Source organism: Acinonyx jubatus, chromosome X, assembly GCF_027475565.1.
Source record: "Acinonyx jubatus isolate Ajub_Pintada_27869175 chromosome X, VMU_Ajub_asm_v1.0, whole genome shotgun sequence".
NCBI lineage: Eukaryota > Metazoa > Chordata > Mammalia > Carnivora > Felidae > Acinonyx > Acinonyx jubatus.
In genome coordinates this window covers 7075526-7098520 of record NC_069389.1, presented here as the reverse complement: position 1 = coordinate 7098520, position 22995 = coordinate 7075526, and the positions used below count along the sequence as shown (strand labels likewise).

At 54.6% G+C, this 22995-nt stretch overlaps 1 protein-coding gene across 2 annotated transcripts in view; it reads right to left on the bottom strand.

Moving 5' to 3' along the window:
* Nucleotides 1–22995, bottom strand: part of WWC3 (WWC family member 3) — a 117902-nt gene that overhangs the window by 4496 nt on the left and 90411 nt on the right. For both annotated transcript variants that reach the window (XM_027054649.2, XM_053202054.1), the window contains exons 10-21: nt 22464–22553; nt 21096–21661; nt 15688–15808; nt 14581–14655; nt 13679–13765; nt 12750–12942; nt 11165–11311; nt 10683–10834; nt 9066–9231; nt 5667–5831; nt 2936–3028; nt 176–403 (exon numbers count right to left, since the gene is read on the bottom strand). In XM_027054649.2, coding sequence (XP_026910450.2) covers nt 176–403; nt 2936–3028; nt 5667–5831; nt 9066–9231; nt 10683–10834; nt 11165–11311; nt 12750–12942; nt 13679–13765; nt 14581–14655; nt 15688–15808; nt 21096–21661; nt 22464–22553 — 2083 coding nt within the window. The remainder of the gene's footprint in view (nt 1–175; nt 404–2935; nt 3029–5666; nt 5832–9065; nt 9232–10682; nt 10835–11164; nt 11312–12749; nt 12943–13678; nt 13766–14580; nt 14656–15687; nt 15809–21095; nt 21662–22463; nt 22554–22995) is intronic.

Here is a 22995-nt window from a genome sequence, read left to right as displayed (position 1 = left end):
CGGCTGCAAAAGACATGCGTCGGCGCCACCAGGGACACCGGCTGCCTGGCCCACGGGGGGAAGGAACCCAGCTCCTTCACACGAGCACCCGGATGGTTTCAAGTACAGCTTCGTCAGCACGACCGGGCGGGCCCAGGACGCCAAGGGGCCGGCGAGGCGGGCGCCGGCTTCCTACCTGCCTCTCGGCTTCCTTCAGCAGGCTCCGGAACCGCTCGTCGCGCAGCACCCAGTGCGGGAGGTCGGTCTGGCCTCGGAGCTGCGCGTCCTCCAACCGCTGCCTCAGCTCGCGCAGGGCGCAGATCTCCTCGTTCAGCTGCCGCTGCCGCGTTCTCGAGGCCTGGAGATCCAGCTCCAGGTCCAGGGACGTGCGGGCCATGAGCTCGGCCAGGGAGGCCCTGCAGGGCTGCGGGAGGCGGCAGCTGTGAGTGCGTGTGCCGACGGTTGGGGGGGGGGCAGGGGCCGCGGCGAGCCCGGACCCCCTCGCCCCCCGCCAGGTTCTGCCACGCGGCACGCGGGCAGGGGAGGCGCGGCTGCCGCACAGGTCGGGGGGGGGGGGGGCGTATGCCCACGTGTGGCCGATGTCAAATGAACCACAGGCGTGAGCGAGGCTAAGTCTCCAGTATCAAGTCACTGACGCAGGTGGCCCGTCTCCCGAGGCCCCACACATTTGCGAAAGCGTGAAGAAACAGAGCCGCTCAGACGGAGCTGCCGGGATCGGGGTGGGGGGGGGGGGGGCGGGTAATGATCTTTCTGAGGTTCTGCCTGACAACATACATCAAGCCCCAAAATGTGCATTTTCTTTGGTTACGAAATTTCATTTCGACTTGCACTTATAAGGCCCAACTCAGAGCGCCTGGGTGGCTCGGTCGGTTAAGTGTCCGACGCTTGGTTTTGGCTCAGGGCATGATCTCATGGCTCCTGAGTGCGAGCCCCGCATCGGGCTCTGCGGACTGTGCGGAGCCTGCTCAGGATTCTCTCTCTCCGTCTCCCCCCAACTCGCACATGAGCTCGCTTTCTCTCTCTCTTTCCCTCCCCTGCTCATGCTCTCTCGCTCTGTAATAAATAAATATTTCAAAAAACAAATAAATAAAAGGCACAACTCATGACATGTAAAAGTAATCAAAAGTAATCCAATTAAAGTTTATGACCGAGGGGCACCTGGCTGGCTCAGTTGGTAGGGCGTGGGACTCTCGATCGAGGGAGTCCCACGTTCAGTAGAGAGATTGCTCAAAAATAAAAAAGTCTTAAAAAATAAGTTTATGACAGGGAGCGGCTGGGTGGCTCAGTCAGTTAAACATCCGACTCTTGATTTCGGCTCAGGACACGATCTCACGGTTCGGGAGTTTGAGCCCCAGCGCAGAACCTGCTTAAGATTCTTTCTCTCTCCTTCTTGCTCTGCCACTCCCGCCCCCGCTCACACTCTCTTGCTCTCTCTCTCTCTCTCTCAAAATAAATAAACGTTAAAAAATAAAGTTTATGACTGACCAAACCTAAATACAAGAGAAAACGGATTAAGTAAATTACAAGGGCAGCAGAAAATACAGCCACTGTAAAAAGTTGAAAAAATATACTGGACAATCTTAAATGATCCATGCTAAAAGATTGCACAGGCACACACGCAAGCTGTCAAAACCCTCCCTCCCCGTAGAAGCCTCAAGTAAGCAAACCCGCCACGTTTAAGAAAAGTCCTGAGATGAAAAGCGAACTTTGTGTATGCAGTGGAGAACGGTACTTCCCGCTCAATGGAAAGCAACCTCAGGAACGGCACTCACTGTAGCACACATCAGTGGGCATCGTTCAGTGGACTGAGGAACTGTATGCTTTCTACACCCACGTACACTATTGTGCACACGTACAGCATGCACGCATACGTACATTTAATGCAAATACACGACGTGACTTAACAAACGCAGGTTCACTTAAAAGCACTGCTGAATTCGCGGTAGAGCTCGGTTGGTTCTCCGCAGCGTCCGGAGGCATTCTGGGTCATCACGGCTTGAGGGGAGGGCGGGTGCCACTGGCTACTAGCGGATCGAGGCCAGGGAGGCAGCTCAACGGCCGCCAGCGCCCAGGGCGGCCCCCACAGCGATGACCCAGTCAAACTGCCACCAGCGTGCCGGCTGAAAAACACCGAGGGAGCTGAACTCTGTCCTGTCTTTTCGTTCCCAGTCAGCAGCTGCTCTGAGTAGAGCAACGTGGGAATGTGGGACTTACTGTTTCTTTAAAAGAATCTTAGCCTGAAAAAGATAAGGAACTACTGGCTCACAAACTGAAGGCGGCACAACGCTGTCAACCGGTGTGATGTGGAGAAAGAACTCGGTGGGTAAAGGGAACAAAGGCGGTAGAACAGGCCTATGTGGAAGGCTCTGGGCTGAGACTCTCCCATTTTCTCAACTCTGTGTGTTCCCTTGTCAAAAAAGAGAAAAGGATGGTTTTTTTCTCATCTAGGATGGTTGTTCATGAATGTATCATATTTAAAAATGGAAAGATCATGAATTATCCTAGATCATGATGTTATCTTAGGATATTAAGAAATATTGGCAATATTTTGACATTACATAGGCTTCTGAAAAATTATACCGCAGTAAATGAGGAAATAAATATATTACCTTTTAACTAACGTGACCTAAAATATTACCTTTTAAGTTTTAATTTTTTTATTGTTTATTTTTGAGAGAGAGAAAGAGTGTGCACGTGCACAAGTGAGGGAGGGGCGGAGAGAGAGGGGGACACAGAATCCGAAGCAGGCTCCAGGCTCCGAGCTGTCAGCACAGAGCCCGACGCGGGGCTCGAACTCACGAGCCATGAGATCATGACCTGAGCCGAAGTCGGACGTTCAACAGACGGAGCCACCTAAGAGCCCCCACCTTTTAACTTTTGTAACAATAACTCCCAGGGTAAGTCTAGACTCCGTATCAGTTTCCGTGGCACATACCTGCTTATAGCGAAGGGTTCGTCTTTCCAAGGTGTTTCGGACAAAGGGGGACTTCCGGGGCAGGGTCGAACTGTCGCTGTCACTACGATAAAGCTGTGCCAAAAAGAAATGATGTTCAGAAACACTTTCGCAGAAATTCGATATTCATTCTCTCGGTGTACCCTGAACTGATCTCATTTCTCCTCACAGGTACCCGAACGCGCTCACGGCTACGGGGGCTTTTTAGCAAGACTTGCGGGTTCGGTGAAGACAAAACGACACAGGAGTTTCGAGTCAAACTGAAGACAAGCGAAAACAAACTGAATACGCAAACCAACCCCCTGTCCTCCTTCATGTGCCACATCAACGAAACCACGCGAAGTTTCCAGGGTGGTAGAGTCCACAAGATTTCTGTCTCATTGATACCAACTGTGACGTGACGTCCTGTGTGACGCTCAGGAAGCCAGCACGGACTTCAGCGCCTTTGACTTTTTATCAGGCGTTCTCATTTGCTCTGTTTCCGGCTTTGGCAAGAGCTGGGAAAAAACGGCTTTCCGAGAGACTCATTCCTGGTAGTAGGACGAGCCAGCAGCCCTAACAGCCGCTCTGCCAGGGAAAAGGTCTGCTTTTAAGAAGCAAAAGAAAGAACGCCTTCTTTATGGGAGCCAAGACATCTGATGGCGGGTTCGTGCTTCAGGATCCGTGTGTATCTGTGCGAAAGCCAAAGTCCTTGCCTTCGCAGCCTCATCTTCCATGCCAATTGACCCAGAAGACTCAGGAAATGCTGTGGCACACCAGTGTACGTGCCTCCCCGCCCCATCATCACAAACATACAAAAACAAAGAGACCTCTAAAAGCATCACTTGTAAATGCACGCTTTTATGCAGGGCGCAGAACACAGCACCAGAGTTGGAAACCTCTCTCAGGGGAAGCAAAGACTTCCTCCTTTACCTCCCTGCCCTGCTCACTGAGCAGACCCGAACCCACTCTGCAGTGGTTCGGCCTAAGGTGAGGAAGGGACGTGAGGGTAGCCTTCTGTTTCGTGCCTCCACGTGTCTGGTTAAGCATCAGCCCCCACGGGGCTGCGGCCTGATGGGGCGGGAGTGTCCGGGCCTGACCCTGCGCGACCCAGGGCAGCCGCGGTCGGACACCTCGCTTCTGCGGGGAGACGCACAGCAGGTCTGGCAAACGGCACAGGAGCAGCTTGGGCCACGTGGCCCCAACCCCCCTGCTGTTCACCGCCCCCCCCCCCCATAGGATAAAGGATTAACTTTTCCCCAAGAAAGGTTTGGTCCTTGCCTAGCTCCCGGGAAGTGACCCGTGAAGCCCTGGAATGTCTTGCCTAAGCATCCCTGTTTACCAGGGGACCTCGGGCCAAACCACACAGGCTCTGCTGACAATGTGATTTATAGTGGGGGCCTTAGGCCATCAGCTTGACCTCCGGAGGGGCTGGAGACTAAGGTCAGCCATGCAGGCCATCAGCTATGCCTACGTGACCAGCCCCCCACAAACCCCTGGTTGGCAGTACTCCATGCCTGCGGCCTCTCCCGGCAGTGACCAGTGCCAAGAGCCATCCAAACAACTGGAAGAGAACTGGGAGCTTGCACCAGGTGTCTCCTGAACGCTGCCCTATGTGCCTCTTCCCCCTGCCGACCTTGGTCTCTATGCTTTCATTGTAATAAACCACAATCACGTGTGTAACGGCTTTGCCGAGTTCGGAGTCCTAGCAAGTTCCTGAACCTTAGCATGGGCTCGGGGACCCCTGGACCACGCTCCCAGGCCTGAGCCTGATTCTCTCGTACGACTGAACTTTGCTTTTGCCCAAATGGAGCCAGCTCCTTGGCGGTCCCCTGCAACCAAAGGAGCTTTACCTCCACGAGCCCAATTCAGAGGTGGGAAGGGTCCAAGTTCTCCTCAACCCAAACAGCTGCATCAGGCCACTGTGTCATGACTATTTACCCTTCAAATTCCCTTCTCTTTCCTATTCCGTGCTGTTACTGTCACACCGCCACTGTTCGCCAAGCCCCAACACGCTGTCCTATCTTCAAGGACCACAGCGGATTGGCTCTCCATATCAGAATCATATGTGGGCTTCCCCAAGCCTGATGCCCAGGCCCCACCATGGCCAATGATGAATCTTGGGAACCCGGGCACTAGCATTTTGTGAAGCCCTCCCACCTGCCCAACACCTCCACCCCCCCACCATTGCCAACATGACTTGACCGCACGGCCAGCCAAGGTTCAGAAGTACCCAGCATCTCCCGCCATCACCCTCGGGGGGAGAATTTACATGCTGGGGGGGTCAGAACCCTGCCTCAGTGTCCAGAGTCTTCAACGTTGCCATCCTCCCCGGGACCCCGCTACAGCTACACTTTAAGACCTCCAACCACTCAGTGGCCCGACTTCCCAATCTCAATCCAATTCAGGATACTCCCTGTTCCAACCTGTCATTCCTTAGGCCGATGTAGAACTGATTGGCCCTGCTTCCCGGGTACCACGAGCTGGTGTGCATACAGACTGAAAATCTGAGGAGGAATGTATTAGAATCTCGAACAGATGCAGAGTCACATATGCATGGGTGAGGGGAGACGAAGCCACAATACTGATTGTCCATCCATACACGCGTGGTGCTCATCGCTGGTATGCGTGGGAACACGTGTGTCTTTTAGCATAAACAGTGAAAATAACACACGACAAAGGGGATGGGGGGAAGAAAACAGTCCAGACAGGTGGCAACGGAATTTCAACTTACTCTGCAAACATACTGGCTTCGTGCTCCGGGGGAGAAGGTCTGCGAACGGACAATTGTGCTACTCCGGACAAAAGGCGACCCCCGGGCCCTGCGGCCGGGCCTCTCCTTCTGAAGACTCGCGACTTCTTCTGGGAAGACATCTTCTGTGTTGGTTTCTTTATCAACCTAGACAGTAGCTCATCGTTACCATGACTTTTTCTAGAACACGAACAATAAGCTTCACATGAACCGTCCCGGCCTTCTGCCTTTGGAGTTCGAACTGGCATTTGATACTTACGTCCAAAACAACTTCTGCTAATTTCTCCCCCTAATACACACCTCTCCACCTCCTCCGAGAACCCCTACCTTCTGATGGTTCGTGCAAAAAACAAAACAAAAAACAAAACAAAAAAAACCCAACTTCCTGTCATCCTGGACTCTGCTCTCTTTCGTACACACCATATCTGGTCCAAGATCAAATCCTACTGGCTCCAGGTTTACGAGGAAGCATGTTTTGACCGCTTGTCATCAACCTTCCATTTGGGTCACCAGCATCTCGCGCCCGATCAGCACAGTGGGTTTCTCACCGGTCTCCCCCTCTTCCAGATCTCCCTCCCCTCCCCCATCTCTTCTCAACACAGTCACCAGGGAGACGCCGGTGAGGCCGAAGTTAGATCTGGCAATTCCCATCCTAGCCACACGCTCAAGTGAACTGAAAACAGGTGTTCAAACAACTACTTGGACACGAACATTCAAAGCCGCGTTATCCAAACAGCCAAAGGTGAAAACAGCCCACCTGTCCATGCACGGAGGGGAGTTCCCAGAATGGGCAAGTTCCCGGGCAGGAAGTAGACTGCTGGCGGCCAGGGGCTGGGGAGGGGGGCTGGCAAGTGAGTCTCATAGGCACACGGTTTTACTTTGGGGTGATGGAAACGTTCTGGAACTAGGCAGAGTGGTAGGTGCCTGCACTGCCGACATACTAAATGCCCCTGAACCGTTCGCTTTGAAATAGTTCATTTTCTGTCAATTACACGTCAAGAAATTATTTTATTCCATTTATTATTTACTTATTTATTTTGAGAGGGAGAGCGAGAGAGCGTGCATGAGTTGGGGAGGGGCAGAGAGACAGAGAGAGAGAGAGAATCATGGGGCTCGAACTCACAAACCGTGAGATCATGATCTGAGCCAAAATCGGGAGTCGGAAACTTAACCCACTGAGCCACCCGGGTGCCCCCCCCAAATTATTTTAGACAAAGAAAAATCAACGAGAAACCTTACGTCAGATCAGGTCAATCCTGGGCCCCAAACCACCCACCACTTTCCCAATCATCTCAGAGAAAAGGGAGGGTCCCGGGTGGGCCCTGTGTGATCCGGTCCTTCTACTTTTCTCTGTCCTCGGCTCTGACGACCCCCTGCCCCACACCGGCCTCACTGCTGTTTTCTCAGCCCCCCACCCCCGCCCGTGGGCCTGCACGTGCAGCTCCCTGTACACGAATGCCGTTCCCCGGCCCCGCACACGGCTCCGGAGACTCCTTTCTCAAGGCCTCCGCTCAAAAACTCCCTTCTCGGTGAGGCTTCCGTGACCTTTCATTCTTTTTTATTGTAAAAACCACATAAAATCTACCACCTGAACCATTTTTCAGCGCACAGATCAACAGTGTTAAATATAGTCGCACTGTTGCGACACAGGGCTCTAGAACTTTTTCATCTTCCCAGACTGCCACTGTCCCCATTAAACGACAACTCCCCATCCTCCCGCCCCCTAGCCCCTGGCCACCACCTCCGTGCTTCCTGTCCGTAGGAATCTGACCCCTCTGGGGACCTCCTGTACGTGCAATCATTCGGTGTTCGCCCTCCTGTGGCTGCCTTATTTCACTTAGCGCGACGTCTTTGGGGTTCGCCTCTGTGGCAGCGTGGAAGGATCTCCTTCCTTTCTGAGGCTGAATGACATCCCGCTGGGTGGCTATGCGGCGTTCGCCTTATCCACCCACCTGCCGGTGGACGCCGGGGTGACTTCTACCTGTAGGCTACCACGAATAACGCTGTTAGGAACCTGGCCATGCCAGTATCTCCTGCAGGCCCCAGTGTCTGGATATGCATCCAGAAACGGCACCGCTGGATCATACGGCAGCTCTGTTAAGCTTCTCAGGAAGTTCTGTATTGTTACCCGTAGAGGCTGCACCGTTTCACAATCCCGACCTTTCTGAGATGTAAACGCAAATCCCTGAGATACACTCGCAGCCCCCGTGACTCTCTCAAGCGGCGAGCACCCTCGTACTGTACGGAGTTACCCTGCTGCCCGCCTCCCCCTCGAGGCACTATTTCCTCCACGGCCGCGTGTGCAACGCCTCGCGCCTCCCCGCGTGCACGTGGAGAGACAGTGCAAACGCGGTGAGGGACGGGCAGCTGGGGAACCCGGGTGCGAGGCAGGTGGGCGTTCGTTCTACTATCCCGGCAAGTCGTCTGTAGATGTGAAGTATTTCAAAATGCAAATTGGGGCCTGGGGATGACGACAACCCACCAAACCAGCCCGCCACGGCCCCCTCCCCGTTTGAGCCGAAGCTTTCAAAGGTCTTGAGAAGCTGCCCGATGGCCATTACTGGCAGCCTAGCCCGAGGCCACCCGGTTGGGGCCGCGTGGGCCGCGCCTGGGGAAACTGAGGCAGGCGGGTTCCACTTCTCTCAGTACTTGTGCTGTGGGGGAAGAGCGGGGGCCACGCTGATAAAAAGCTTCGGGGAGTTGAACCGTTTGGGAACAAAGTCTCGACCGAGCGCTGATGCGGTGTCTCCCCACCTCTCCGGCTTCCTCAGACACACATCACCGCAAGCGACCAAGATTTCTGCACTGAAGATACGGCCGCGAGCACAGCTAAGATCGGGTGAACAGAAGGGGCAAAGGGACACTTCACAGTTCGTCACGTCACCGACGGAGAAAAAAAGACCATGAGTGTCCAAAACCCCGGGGACTCATAAAACATCCTGAGCCCCGAAGATGGGAACGGGTCATCGCCCCACAGCACGGAGGGGTACAAACCTACCAGGTTTCCCGTAGCCGTCCTTTCATTTTACTTGAGAGCTGACGGTACCCGCTGGGCCCATGTGACTCTGTTTCCAGATCTAGGCCCTCATTTCTCTCCCTCGGCTCCCAGTGAAATACCACCTTGGCCGTGCCCCCCCCCATCCAGCAGCACGGCCCACGTTACACCACACCCTCCCCACAGCCCCGGTCGCGGGCAAGCCACACCGCCCTACTCTCGCGATGAGTCTGTCGGTCCCAGTGTCTTCTCGCCCACCCCCGCACCGACTCCCTCGGTTTCCCATGGAGGATGTGGGCCCTCCCGCTCGGCGTCCAGGGCGGTGCCTGGGACGGTGCGGCAGGACCTCGGGGGGCCGCACAGATCCCTCACCCTCTTCCACTGACCTTACGAGGTGGAGGCTGAAACTTCTCGGGGCTGTAAGGGTCTGCCTGGCCGGCAAACGTGTGTCCACGGATGGGGTCGGCGCCGACGCAACAGGGCTCGGGGTGCGGGGGGCTGGTCTGGGCGCAGCTGCTGCAGCCGCTGTCCACCGAGTCGGCCTGCCAGCTCCTGAAGGCAGACATCGCGAAAGCCCAGACAGGTGCGTCAACGCCGTTTCTTCCCCAACATGGCCTTCCCTGTCCGCCCCCCTCTTCTGTTCTTTCTCAGGAATTCCCAACTGAACTTGACTCGCATGGAGCGGAACGGATGCTCACAGCTCCCCAGGATCTCGTTTTTGTTTTTCATTTTGTGGATCCTTCCCTTGCCTCCCCAGCTCACGCACAGAACGTTCTGCGTAACCTCCATTCAATTTGGTAAAACCCCTTGGCAGAGGTGTGGCGTCAGAAAAATAAAATATATCGTTTCTGACAAAACTGGAAAGACGAAACGTGCATGAAGGGGCTGAGTCCCCCGCCGCACTCAGAGCACGGCAGCAAGACCCACGCGCCTTCCGGTGGTCGGAGAGGTGCTTCCTCAAGAAGTAAATGGGCTTTTCTGGTTTAGAGGGAAGACGACATGACAAGGACTTTCAGTGAGGAGGTCTGTCTGTCTTTATCACCCCATGGCAGCTGCCGAAGATGCCAGAATCCTGAACCCTCTCTCCCAGGCCCTCCCAGCTTCCCGAGGGTCCCTGAATACACTGCTCCCCCCACTGCTGTGCACTTTCTCTCCCTAAAATCAATTCCTAAAATCAATTCAGGGAAAGCTGTCGGGAAGAAGCAGGAAGCTTTGGAAATAGAGGATGCTCTTCACGGAGAAACACGCAAATAAAGCAATACAAAAGCGCCTCCAGAAAGGACCAGACAGAAATCCATTCACTCGAAGAGCCTGTCCGTCTGAATTATGCCTCTAACCGCAGAGTGGTCTCTACCGAGTCAAGGGTTCACCAAGAGGCTGCTTGAGGTACGATGCGAAGGGACAGTGCATGACTCCCCGGGGGTGAAATGCCCAGAACAGGCCAATCCACGGGGACAGCAAGGCGATGAGCGGTGGTCAGGGGCCAGGGTAAGAGGACAGCGCGACTGCTCTAACGAGAGAGGGGTTTCTTTCTGATGTGATGAATAAAGTGCCCGGAAATCCACTGTGGCGAAGGTGGCACAACTCTGTGACTCTCCCAGTCACCGCGGACTCGTTCACCTGAAACGGTGAACCGCGTGGGAGGGAGATCATAAGCCGAAAAAGCTGCTTAAATACAACGGAAAGGGACCTTATACCAGTCCCGGCAGAGCAGAATACTTGTAGCCATTCACAGCCGCTCTCTTTCGGGGACACTCCACAACACGAGGAGAGGGTGAAAAGCCTGCGCGGGGAGCTGGGGACAGGGGTCAAGGTACCGCCTCCTATGGCGCTGCGCGAAAGTCCCTGTGAGCATCCCGGCCGTCGGGCGGCACGGAGTGTGCGCCCGGCACATTCCACGGAGGCGGCGCGGGTGAGAAGAGCCTCTTGCCCCGGGGCCCTCTGCCGGGGCGGCGGCGGCCTGGCGCCGGGCTCCGTGCGCCCGGTGCGCGGAAGGGCCCTACCTCTCGGACACGGCCTCGGCCAGCTCCTCCTTCCGCTCCATCTCGAGGATCTCGTCCTCCGTGTACTCCAGCTTCACGCGCTCCTCGGCCAGCTCACGCTCCACGGCCTGCAGCTGGGCAGTGGTCCTGGCCAGCAGCGCTGTCACCGCGTCCTGGGGGGGACGGTGGGGGGGACAGGGCGCACCTGAGCCGCAGCTGGCCGCGTGTCGCCGGGACCTAGCCTGGCCGGCCCGAGCGGCTCTGAGGGCTCGATTTTAAAGCCACCAACGTGTGGCGCACAGTCACCAGCTCGTCCGCGTTAAACCCGCCGTCACGCATGGCCACAGCTACGGAAACCTACTTCCGTGCCGTCCCCTGACACTGCCTCTCGGCTCCACTACGTTCCGACGCCAAGCGCGCACAGACGCTCGTGAGGGGTGGACCCGCGTGATGGCGGGTGCGGGCGGTAGGAAAGCGGTGGCGCCACGGGCGGGCACACGTACCGTCTTCCCGGCGACGGCCAGCGCGGGGTCCCTGGCGGCGGCCCCCGGCCCGGGCGGCCCGCAGCTGCCGAACACCTGCACCGCGTACCAGCGCAGCTGCATCTCGCCGGACCCGTCGTAGTCGGCCAAGTTGATCTGAGCGATGCCCTGCACCAGTGTTAACAAGCAGAACGGGCAGTGAGTGATTTCGCCTTGACAGCCAAGGGGGATCTTGTAAGACATCGAGGTCGCCCTCCAATCTTCACCGGAAAGACGGAATGTTTTCATTGCTATTCGAAGGACTGCAGGAGAATGGAAGTGGTCGCACAGGATCTGAGTGAGGGAGGCTCCTCGATGGCTGGTTCAGCCCGTGGAGAAAGTGCCGGAAGGGGGCGGGGGGCAGAGAATGGGCAACGTGGAGTGGTGGGTGGGGCTCAGGGTCTGCCGACTGATGAGCCGCTGATTCACTCAGGGATTTGTGAAACAAGAGAGGGCTGGCTGAGCGCCACAATCTAGTTCTACTGCTGAGGGGTGACACCAAGGAGAACAATTCCGATCTGTGGAAGAAGCCACCCGGGCTGCCGAGTCGTGGCCCGGGCAGCACGTGGCTGGGGGTACTGAACGCAAGCTGCTGGCGCTTAGTTCCCGAGATACCAGATAAAAGATAGGATAGCCAGGAAATGTGAACTTCAAGTAAACAATGCATTCTTTTAAAGCATAAGTATATCCCAAGTGTTGCACGGGGCACTATACTCAAAAAAGAACCCACAGTTTATTTGAAATTCACATTTCATGAACCATCCTATATTTTAATTTTTTAAAAAGTGCTTTAGGGGCGCCTGGGTGGCTCAGTCAGTTAAGCATCTGACTTCGGCTCAGGTCATGAACTCACAGTCTGTGAGTTCAAGCCCCGCGTCGGGCTCTGTGCTGCCAGCTCGGAGCCCGGAGCCTGCTTCGGATTCTGTGTCTCCCTCTCTCTCTGCCCCTCCGCCACTTGCGCTCTGTCTCTCTCTCTCTCTCAAAAATAAATAACTAAAAAAAATGTTTAAGGTGCTTTATTTAAGTTTATTTCTTTTGAGAGCGAGAGAGTGGGCGTGCACACGTGCTGGCATATGCGTACACGAGCAGGGAGGGGCGGGGGGGGGGGGGAGAGAGAGAAGCCCAAGCAGACCCCAAGCTGGCAGCACAGAGCTCGACACAGAGCTCAGTCTCGCGAACCGTGAAATCATGACCTGAGCCGAAATCAAGAGCTGGAGCTTAACCGACTAAGCCGCCCAGGCGTCCCCATCCTCCATTTTTATTTGCTCAGTTTCTCAACCGTACTTCGTTCCCTCAACTGAACATGGGGGCAACAGAGCACTTTTGCAAGTATTAGTTGAGATGACATAGTTGAAGTACGGCACACCTGGCGAGACCCATGGTTTTCTGTCCTCACGTGCGCTCCCGGGTACAGGCATCACGTGAGGGGACGACAATTTCTAAGCAGCCCACCACAGGTGAAACGAAGGAGGGGAGAGAGGGAAGGAGTGAGCTGGAAGGAAGGAGGGAGGCGGGGAAGGGAGCCGAAAGGAAATGGGGGGGCGTGGGGGGGAGGGGAGGGACATACCAGTAGTTCTTCCTGCAGCTGCTGATTCACTGAACACACATATAATTGAAGTGACTTCAACGTCAACATGCTTGAATGCACAGGGATTCTGAAAATTTCATTAAATACCAGGGGGGCCTGGAATCCCAGAGCCTTAGAGCAGTAAGTGTTTGGTGTGCCGGAGTCGATCGGTGGCAAATAGACTCGGATGTGTCTGGAACCAGGAAGCGGGAGGGAAAAACAGAGAGGTAACACTTACTGACAGATCTGTGCGACTGAATCCACGAACCACACGCATGGATACACACGGAGGTCTCCCTGTTCGGATGCCCACGGGCCGAGTTTTGAAGCCTTTCGGAAAAGGTCCTTTTCTCAACTAAGAGTAAGCCCAAAGAATTTACGTACCCCTGGAGACTAGGGGGGAAGACACGCGTAAAGAGAAAGGCTTAAAAGTCAGTGCCCGGTAAGTGGGACCCATCTCCGGCTGCGGAGCTCACAGAGGTAGCGCCTTCCAGCGGCAACAACGCGTCTTACCTTCTCCTTTGCGCAGACAAGGGCCCCCGGGGCCCAGGGAGAAGGCTTTCTGTTCCCCTCGTGGGATCAGAGAGCTGAGCGCCACATCACCCAGCTCCCAGACCAGGATGCACATTTTAAACCAAAACACTGCCGCTGGCCACTTTCTCAGCATCACCGCGGCACATGACCAGCCCGGCCCGGCTCCCTCAACTCCTTCTGCCTCAGGTCACGACGACTGTCTCTAAAACTTACGATCCTTTGGGTTTCAGACCTTTCCCGGTATTTTCTTAGGCATACGCTTTGGAACTCAGGTTCCAAAGCTGCCTCTTCCCTCCCGAAGCCGCCGAGCAGAACCGGTCGGCGAGCGGGGCTGGCGAGGCGGCCAGGAGCGCGCCCCCCGAAAGGAAACGCTGCCGGCCAGGTAGCCTACTTACACTTTGCAGTCCTCCTTCATGACCAGCCCTGCAAAATTCTTTAGTTGGAACACATTCACGAGAAGACATTCGCTGGCAGTGTCGAGCCTAGAAAACAAAACGCGAGTTCGTTGAGCGCACATCCCCCACGGTGGAAACTTCCTTCGGACCGACTACAGTGGCGGCCCTCGACTGAGGGCGGTTTTGCACCCCCCGCCCCCCGCCCCCAGACGTGTACGAAGTCGGGAGACGTCTTACTGTCGTGACCGGGTGCGGGGCAGGGGGGGATGTTATGTGTCAGCGGCACCTGGGGAGCGGGGACCAGGTTCCCGTGCCACACCCTCCAGCACCCAGGTCGGCCCCCACGGCAAAGAACGACCCAGTCCCGGACGGCCACAGCGCCGGCACTGAGAAACACCCGGCCCGATGACGGGGGTGAGCCAAGGAAGTCGTGGGCATGCACGCCTCCCGCCTTGCTAGTCGCGACACTGCTGGTTACCGCTCTCCCTGAAACGGGGACTGGGACCCAAAGGCTCCGTGTTGCGGCCCACCCGGCTTCTGGCTGCGGGCACGAGGGGCTGGGCCTCCCCGTCCGTGCCGCAGCGGACACGGGCAGCTCCAGGCGGAGCGTGCGCTCGCTCCCGGGGGCTCTCCGGGCCCCCCGCTTATGGCCCCTGGCCCCCAGCTCCACGAGGGGACATCCCGGCTGTGACTCTCGGCGCTGGAGGCCAGCGACGGAGCGGCTCAACCCCAACCCTCCGTCCCGCCACCTCCGTCCCCTCAGCTGAGACGCCGAAGCAGGCTGGGGGTGTCCAGGCCGGGGGCGGCACCCGGACCACGGTCCGGGCCCGCCCGGCCTGGAAGCGTGAGTCGCCGGATGGGCCCCGCGCTACAGATCATCTCTAGGAGTCTCCTGTACTCACAAGAATCCAACGTGGATCTGGGGCCCTTCGTTACCACAAGCGTCTCCATGTGCAGACTCCTCGGTATCTTCACTCCTGAACAAACCGGAAGTCACAGGGTTATTCCGCAGGGAACCGATCAGCGCCGCTTTGGCGGAAGCCCCCTCGTGTCAGGGGCGCTTCTCACCGAGGAGAGCTTTCTTAAGTTGCGACATAAACAAATTCTTTAAGTGACTGCACTGTCATGGGCCCTGGGGACCTGCCATGCCCTATCTCAGTGGGGACCTGCCTACAAAGGGTTGTTGTTTTTGAGAAAATAACTTGGGATGTCTTTCAAAACCACGTGTGCTATTCAGGGAAAAGCTCAAAAGTAACTTTTAAAAAACTTGTGATAAGTGAAATGTCTGACAGACACCTGAAAGGAAACAATGACATCAAACATATCAAATCAAAATAAAGTCCAGAATCCCCAAAGGTGTCCTGTCACTTTCCTTCAGCTTAGGAAGGAAGGGAAGGAGGGAGAACATTCACTTCTAACGAATGCCTTTCTAGAAAAGCGGGTGTCTCTTGTACACGGGTTCTCCTGTTCCAGCTCTCATGGGCTTAAGCCTGAAACTGGCCAGGGCCAAACAGGAGGAAGTCGTCCTCGAACCACGGAAGGAGGGCCAACCTCCAGGCGCCACACAGAAGTCAGAGGAGTTTTCTTTGTGGCTCACTAAGGCCCAACCTATCAAAGTTGAGAGAAGCCAGGCAAAGATTCTAGCCCTGGAGAAACACGCGAAGTTTCAATATGGGGAAGTCTCAGTGTGTACACGCGTCGTGCTTAACAGTGACACTGTGGACGGGACGCCTGGGCGGCTCAGTCGGTGAAGCGCCCGACTTCAGCTCAGGTCGCGATCTCACGGCTCGTGGGTTCGAGCCCCGTGCCGGGCTCTGTGCTGACAGCTCGGAGCCTGGAGCCTGCTTCGGATTCTGTGTCTCCCTCTTTCTCTCTCTGCCCCTCCCCTGCTCACGCTCTCTCTCTCTCTCTCTCTCTCTCTCTCAAAAATAAATAAACATTAAAAAAAATTAACGACAAAAACAGTAACACCGTGGAAGGGCTGCTGAGGGAGAAGATCGGCTTCTAACCTTTTGGTTGGAGGCTCAAATACTCCGCTATCGCTCGCCAGTGAATAATCGGACAGGCATGCAGACACATGGCGTGCTCTCCTCTCCAACCTCGTGGCACTGTCCTCTCGGAGAGTCACCGCTACAAACAAGAGACACACCGGGGGTCAGGAGGGGACAGCATGGGAGGCCAGGGACCGTGATGCCAAGAAAGGAACACTCTGAGTCAGTGCACATATGAGATTGCTGAGCGTTCCAGAGACACGCCATTATACAGACATGCACATCATATACATGCATATGTTCAAATATGCTGCACTTCATTTTTCTTTTGATATTGAAAATTTGCAGGAACAGGCTTCTGGTTACTTCTTGAAAAGCTCTTTAAACAGTCACAGATGTCTTTTCACCTCCTTAACCAGCACACAGAACAGAAGATGACAGGGGGACGCCCCTTCGTATCACACTTGGAGAAAAGACCGTCATACCTGAAAGACCGGGCAAGAGACGTTACCCCGAATGTGGACAGCAGCTGTCCTCCTAAATGTATCTGAGCAGGGGACAGGGGCATTTTTCATTTCCTTCCTTATCCGGCATGGTTCCTTCCCACATTTTATATACTAAACACATACTCTATATTTTATCATCAGAAAAAAATTTTTTTAATTATCCAAACCCTAACTAAACGCGGTGACTTTCAGGACACGGCTGACCCCAGACATGGCGTTGGCAACAACCCCTCTCACTGCGGTGTCCTCGGCAGCCCCGGGGCCAGATCGGCGTCCCAAATGGCTTTTCTGGGGCGAGCAAGCCACCCTGACGAGGCAGCTTCTTTTTGCCTCGTATCTATTGTAATCAAGAGCCCAACACGGCCTCAGACATTCTTCCTTCCGGCATTTCATCGACTGCCTCTGCCCCGTCCCTCGCAGCGACAAGGCCCTTTCCACCAAGCCAAGCAAAGCGGGCATTCGGTCTTCCCGCGCCACGTGTGAGTGTGCACACGCGAGCGTCAGCGCTCCCCAGGGAGGCAGACGTGGTTAGAGCCCGGGTGCAAACGCGGAGCCCCCAACGGAGCACCGCGCCTCGTGACACCTCTGCACACACTGCACGTCCCTCCGGCCCGTGTGGCTTCTCTTCGGCCGCCTGAGCTCCGAACGTGAACATCTAGGCACCTGTGCACCCCGTACAGGGGGATACGTCCAGTCCACCGACGACCAGCTCTCGTCTCAACCAAATTATTCACGTACCAATTAAATCCAAACGCATTAAAGAGCCTACAGACAGACAGGGCCGCGGTCTTCAGGCTCACGATCTCAACTGCAGACAAAAGCCGTCCTTCCAGAGGTCTGCAATGCCAGGCCTGGGCGACTACAGGCTCCTCCCCGGGCGGGGACCGAGGCCGGCTCCATTCTGGGGTGGCCGGAGGCACCGACTCTCAAAGTCCAGCTCTTCCGGTCGCCCCCGCCACAGGGGAGGCCCCAAAGTCCCCAGCTCGGAATTGCAGACGGAACCCCGGTTTGGTGCCCTGACCCCCAGCAGACGGAACTGCTCCCTATCTCCATCCCCAGCCCGGACACCCAGCACGGCTCCTAGACATGGCTTTGCATTCCGTCCAGGACATAACTAACACCAGGCAGTGACCCCGAGAACTTCCAGGTAACCCGACGGTACAGCTCTAACAAAATTTCTCCCTCGTTGCAATGGCAGTCGATGAGGAGTAAAAGGAAATGAAGGAATGAATCCTCAGTGATCCCAGGCTTTGTCACCACATTCACGGAGCAACTGGCCATGGGAAGCAGTTGCCAGAATGAAGTATGGTGAGCCGTTGCTCCGGGTGAGAAAAAGCGCACAGCAGACCCCACGTTACGTGCCCAGCCACCTGCTCTCAGCCTTCAAGGCAACCGGCTGGACCACCGGGGGCAATGGCAATGAGGCAAGGAGGAAACAACCTTCCACACGTTCACCTTAGGAATCTCTGACCTTTCCATCATGAAAGACAGACAGACAGACACTGAGACCCGAGGACATCAACACTGCTTGACGAAAAGAAAATACAATGAAAATCACATTTGGGGCAAAGCTGGCATATTAAAACAATGTAAGCCACTAATGTCTGGGAAAAAATACAGAGGAATGAATACTTAAAGCATTTAGAAAAGTTCTTAGACGACTTCAATAGCCATGATAAATACTAATGTTGAAATAATAATTAATAATAATAATAATAGTAACTGTGGAGCTACATTAAAGTACAACTATAAGATACGCCCTTTGTGGCCACGCTCCTACCATTGTACATACATTGATCCATTGCACAAAGATGTGCCTACTGCCTGACCAACAAGGTGAAGAATTCCAAGGTCACTTACAGCGAGTGTGTCTGGCGAGCCGCATGAGAAAAGAGATAAAAAAAAAAAGCATAAAGTGAAAAACCTGCAGAATTTAAGCCAACAATTTTCAACAGAGTATAAGTATTCATAATAAAAACGCCAGTAAATGGGTGAACAAAATCAAGGTTTTCCCAGATTTAGATTAGCAAATACTAATGGGAAATGAAAATAGGAAAAGATTTCAAAATCTGACATATTTGGCTTTTTTAAAGATTTTGTTTTTAAGTCATCTCTACACCCAACGTGGGGTTCGAACTCATGACCCCAAGATCAAGAGTCGCATGTTCCACTGACTGAGCCAGCCGGGCACCCCGGCACATTTGCTTTTTAAAATCCAAGGAAGACAGGGGTACCAGGGTGGCTCAGTCGGTTGAGTGTCCAACTCTTGATTTCAGATCAGGTCGTGATCCCAGAGTCATGGGGTCGAGCCCTGCACTGGGCTCCGTGGAGCCGTGGAGCCTGTTTGGGATTCTCTCCTCTCTCTCCCTCTCCCCCACTTGTGATCTCTCTAAAAAAAAAAAAAAAAAAAAAAAAAAAAAAAAAAAAATTTAACCCAAAGAAGATAAAAGTATAGTAAAAATATTTAAAATGTTACAGATTACAGTCTATCTTCCCACTCCCCAGTCCCATGTTTTGCCTCAGGCAAAACACATTTAAACACATTTCTTCCATTTAAAACACAATGGAAGAAATTATTCCTAGGGCTTGCTTTGTAAGTTTGGGCAATTTAGAATTTTATCTTACTAAGATTTTATCTTTCTAAAACTTGCTGGAGGTCAAACTCAGACTGTTTTGTTCCTAGGGAAACTAGAAAGTCAGAGGGAACCACATGATGGCAGGCAGGCATCATAAACGAGGGCTGGGCTAAAATAAGGAAGGTACAGAGGTCCTTGCCAACTGTACAAAGCTACGATGACTTTGGGCTCAAGCGTTCCCACACGCATCAAGAGAGGCCAGAAGTCACCCTGTGTCCATGCCTGAAGCTCGTTACCCAACCCAGCCTTCTGGGAGCACCCACCAGGACCAATTCATTCACTGAGCTAATTATTTCTCAAGACCGGAGTCAACTGACAATGTCATGTAAGAATCTACCACGAGGTGGCGGTATCTGAACGTGGCGCAAGCAAATACCTCCCCGGCTCAGGAGTCTGAACCATTATAATGTCAGCCAGAGTGGGAAGAAAAATAAAGAAATCAGGATCAGAAAGTCAGTCAGCTCTTACATCTCATCCCGTCTTTCCCTTGGGCCTCGTGTGGATTTTCTGCCTAACAAGACTACTTTTGCATCTCAACCTTTATAAAGACGGGCTGGTATGGGAGGCAAGGCACTGAGAGCGGTGAGCTTAACGACAGATGTGCAATCCGGTCCTTGTTTTGTGTTTTCTTTTTTGAATCAAAGGAGTAAACACGGAGCACGGGACCTGTGACTATAAAGAGCAAAGTGAATGAAGGTCACCTGCATATGTGAATTACCGAAACAATATACCTGGGGGTATGAAAGGTGTGTCTGCAAACACAGAGAAAGCACCAAAGTAACAGATGCCGGAAAGCCACCGGGCTGCCTGAGGACCTCACAGCTCCCTGGTTACGCACGTAGGTGCTAACCGGGAAGATTACTATATCACGTACATAATAACCACTGTGGTTCGATAAAACTCAGGGTAACAGAATGGTGGAGAATGCAAGAGCCCATCAAGACCGCCTCATTCAAGGGCAGGGAAGCCAAGATTCAGCCAAGTCCGGGGATGCACTCAAGGTCACACAGCTAACCAGTCAACAGGGCAGGGAACAGAATCTGGGCCTCTAAGCTGCGAGTCTGAAGCCGTTCCCACCAAAACAACCTGGTTCCGTGTTCACGTTCTATTTCTGCCCCCTGCTGCTGAACTACTCAACGGTACACATCCAGGGTTTCTCAGCATCGGCACTACCGACATCTTGGCGGATCATTCTCGGAGGTGGGGGGGGGGTGGTGGGGGCGGTGGACTGTGCTGTGCACTGGAGGATGCTGAACCACATCCCTGGCTTCTGGCCACCAGATACCAGCAGCACCTCCCTACCACCACCTCGGCTGTGACAACCAAAAACATGTCTCCAGCCACTGACAGGTACCTTCCAGGGTTCAAAAACTCCCCTGGTTGAGATCCAGTAAGCTATACAAACACCTAGCGTTTGCTTAAATGGAATGTCTAAAACCTTTCTGCCATGTAAAGAAAAGTTCGGGAACTTCAGGAATGAGACCTGGTTATCGATCCTCTGTGAAACCCAAAGAAGTTAATCTTGCGGGAGGGTTGGCTCAAAGAGGCGCACGGGGTCAAGAAGAGGAAGGCTGGAGCCCAGGCCCTGCTTCGGGCACAAGCCATCAGCTGGAATATTCTGTAGAACGGCAGTCCAGTTCCCCACACGGGCTACGAGCAGACGGGCCCTGGCGCCAAGCAGAAGCCGAATGAACTCGGACTAGACGGACCCAGTTCGTGCGCCTCGATTTGAAGACTGCCAGAAAAATCGATTCGGTGGAAATGACTGATGCTGACTGGCACGTCTTTTGAAATGACACCAATTCTTTTCGATCCCACGTCTGATAAATTACATCTTTGAAAACCATAAGGCCAAAGAAGAGACGAAGTCAGAGGGACAAAGGAAGGGGGATCTGTGCTGGGCTACAACCCCACTGCTGCTCCTAGGCCGCACACGCCCCGGAGAACTCACGGAGGCCCCGGTACCTCTGTAGCAGCCTCTGAGTGTGGAAGGCTGTGGCTCTTCCCGTCCTTTCCAACAGGCAAGCGCATTCTGAGAACGAGCCAGACGCCTGGGAAAGGCGCCTTTGCCATTTGAACGATGTCTCCGGGACACAGACACGAGGCCCGGCTAGGAGAGCACACCGACAGCAGGTGCGCGCCTCCTGGCCCTACCAACGGTCTGGAATTGAGAGCTCGCTATGGAATCGGAGAGCCGGCGGGCTGGCTTCAGTGCCACCGCACGCGATCTCTTCCCCGATTCGGAAACCCTTCTCCCCCCCCCACAGGGCTCATCAATACTTACTTGCGCCCACGGGAGCGGCAGCCGCTTGGGGTCCTCGCTCGCGAGGTCCTTCCCCGTCTCCGGGGAAGCCGTGCGGCTGGAGGGACGCCGTGCCCTGCGAGTCTTCGTCCCCCAAAGCCGAGGCCTGAGCCCGCAGTCTGTCGAGCGCGCCCAGGCCAGGCACCTCGAGACTGTCCCCCAGCTGGGCCAGGGGCGAGTCGCGCGAGGCCGGGAGGAAGGGCGTGTCCAAGGGCGAGCTCGGGGGCGACAGAGAGGACAGGGAGGAGCGGGAGGACAGCGACGCCAAGGACTGCGGCGTGTCTAGGGAGCGCCTCTGCCTGTGGAAACCCGAGGGGCCTGGGGGCTCGAAGAAGGGGGCGTCTCGTCCCAGGGAGTCGAAGGGGATGAGGTCGAAGCGCAGAAGCTGGCCGCACTCGGCGTCCGGCCTCTCGTACTGCGGGAGGCCGTAGATGTCCGTGAAGCTGACGGAGCTCAGGGAACCGCGGCTGGAGGCGAGCGAGCCCCGGCTGGAGGCCAGGGACCCGCGGCTGCTCCCCGAAGACACGGTCAGGGTGCTGGCAGACAGGCTGAAAGGACAGACACCCCGTGCCGTGAGACAAGCAGCCTGCACACCCCGGCTGGAGCCCCACCGCTCTCCGCTGCGAAGCTGAGCGTCTGGTCTGTTCCAGAGGGAACGAAACCCTGCCCAAGGCTCCGGTGAACCAGAGCGGGTCTTTAGCCACTTGCGAGCATTTAGAAGGCGACTTCGTTAATATTCCCTTTGTTTCTTTCGAATATCAGCAGAGAGCAGCAGTTAGCATCAGAGACTCACGCCCGAGTCCCCGGTCCAGCTCAGACGCAGAGTAGCTGGGTCCGCTGGGTCAAGCTGTATGCCCTCTCGGAACCCCCTACTTTCTCACTGGGGGCTGGGAAATAATTCCTGCTCCCTCGTGACATTTTTAGGAGTAACTGAGGAAATACTGCATAGATAGCCCTTACATTATGCTTCACGATACGGTAAGTACTCGAAAGCAGAAGCTATTACTAAGCATCCAAAGCTTACTTTACAAATAGTCACATCATTAAAAAAAAACAACATAAAAATATCCATGTGCATATGGAGATGAATATACACGCTTCGGAAGCGGTGGATTAAATTACAAAACCGACGGACGAATTGGACTTCAGACTCGTCATTCTGCAGCCAAGTCCGGTTCTCCTCATATTCCCTGAATCACACATTAGCAGCCTCTCTGAAAAATACAACGAAGCTGCTTTTCTACCCTGTGTTTACAACCACTTCCGGTTCCAAGTTCTGGTACGAGAAAAACAAGCCAGAGGGAATGAAGACGTTCACGGACGCGTCGTTCTAACGTGAAAGTTACCCACCTTTTTAACTGGGACTGGAGATAGGACGCTAGGCGGGTAGCCTCTTCTAGCTGCATAAGCAGACAGTTTCTTTTTTCCTGAAGGAGAATCCTGTAGGTAAGAAAACGGTCCATTGGTGGATTTTTCAGAGACAGAGTGAGTGTATTTTCCCTACAAGAAATCCAACTGTGAATTCCACCCCCCGCCCCCCCGATCTAGGTTTGAAAGACTAAATTCTAAAAAACCACATCCAGGTCACAAACACCAGGAAAACACAGACTGGTTTTGTCTTGCTTGAAAACGTACCCCCAGCACCCTGAGCAGTGCCTGATACACTGTAGGAGCTCAGCAGGTGCATGGCCAGGTGGACGGACAGACGGGTGGACGGGTGGGTGAGTGGGAGGGGGGTGGGCATATGGATGGGGGGAAGGGGTGGGGGGGTGAGTGGGGGATGGGGGTGCGCAGGCACAGAACAGACAGAAAGCATGAGGGGCTAGACTAGAAAATGGACTCAAATGCAGAACACGCAGTAATCTACTGGAATTTCTTAGAA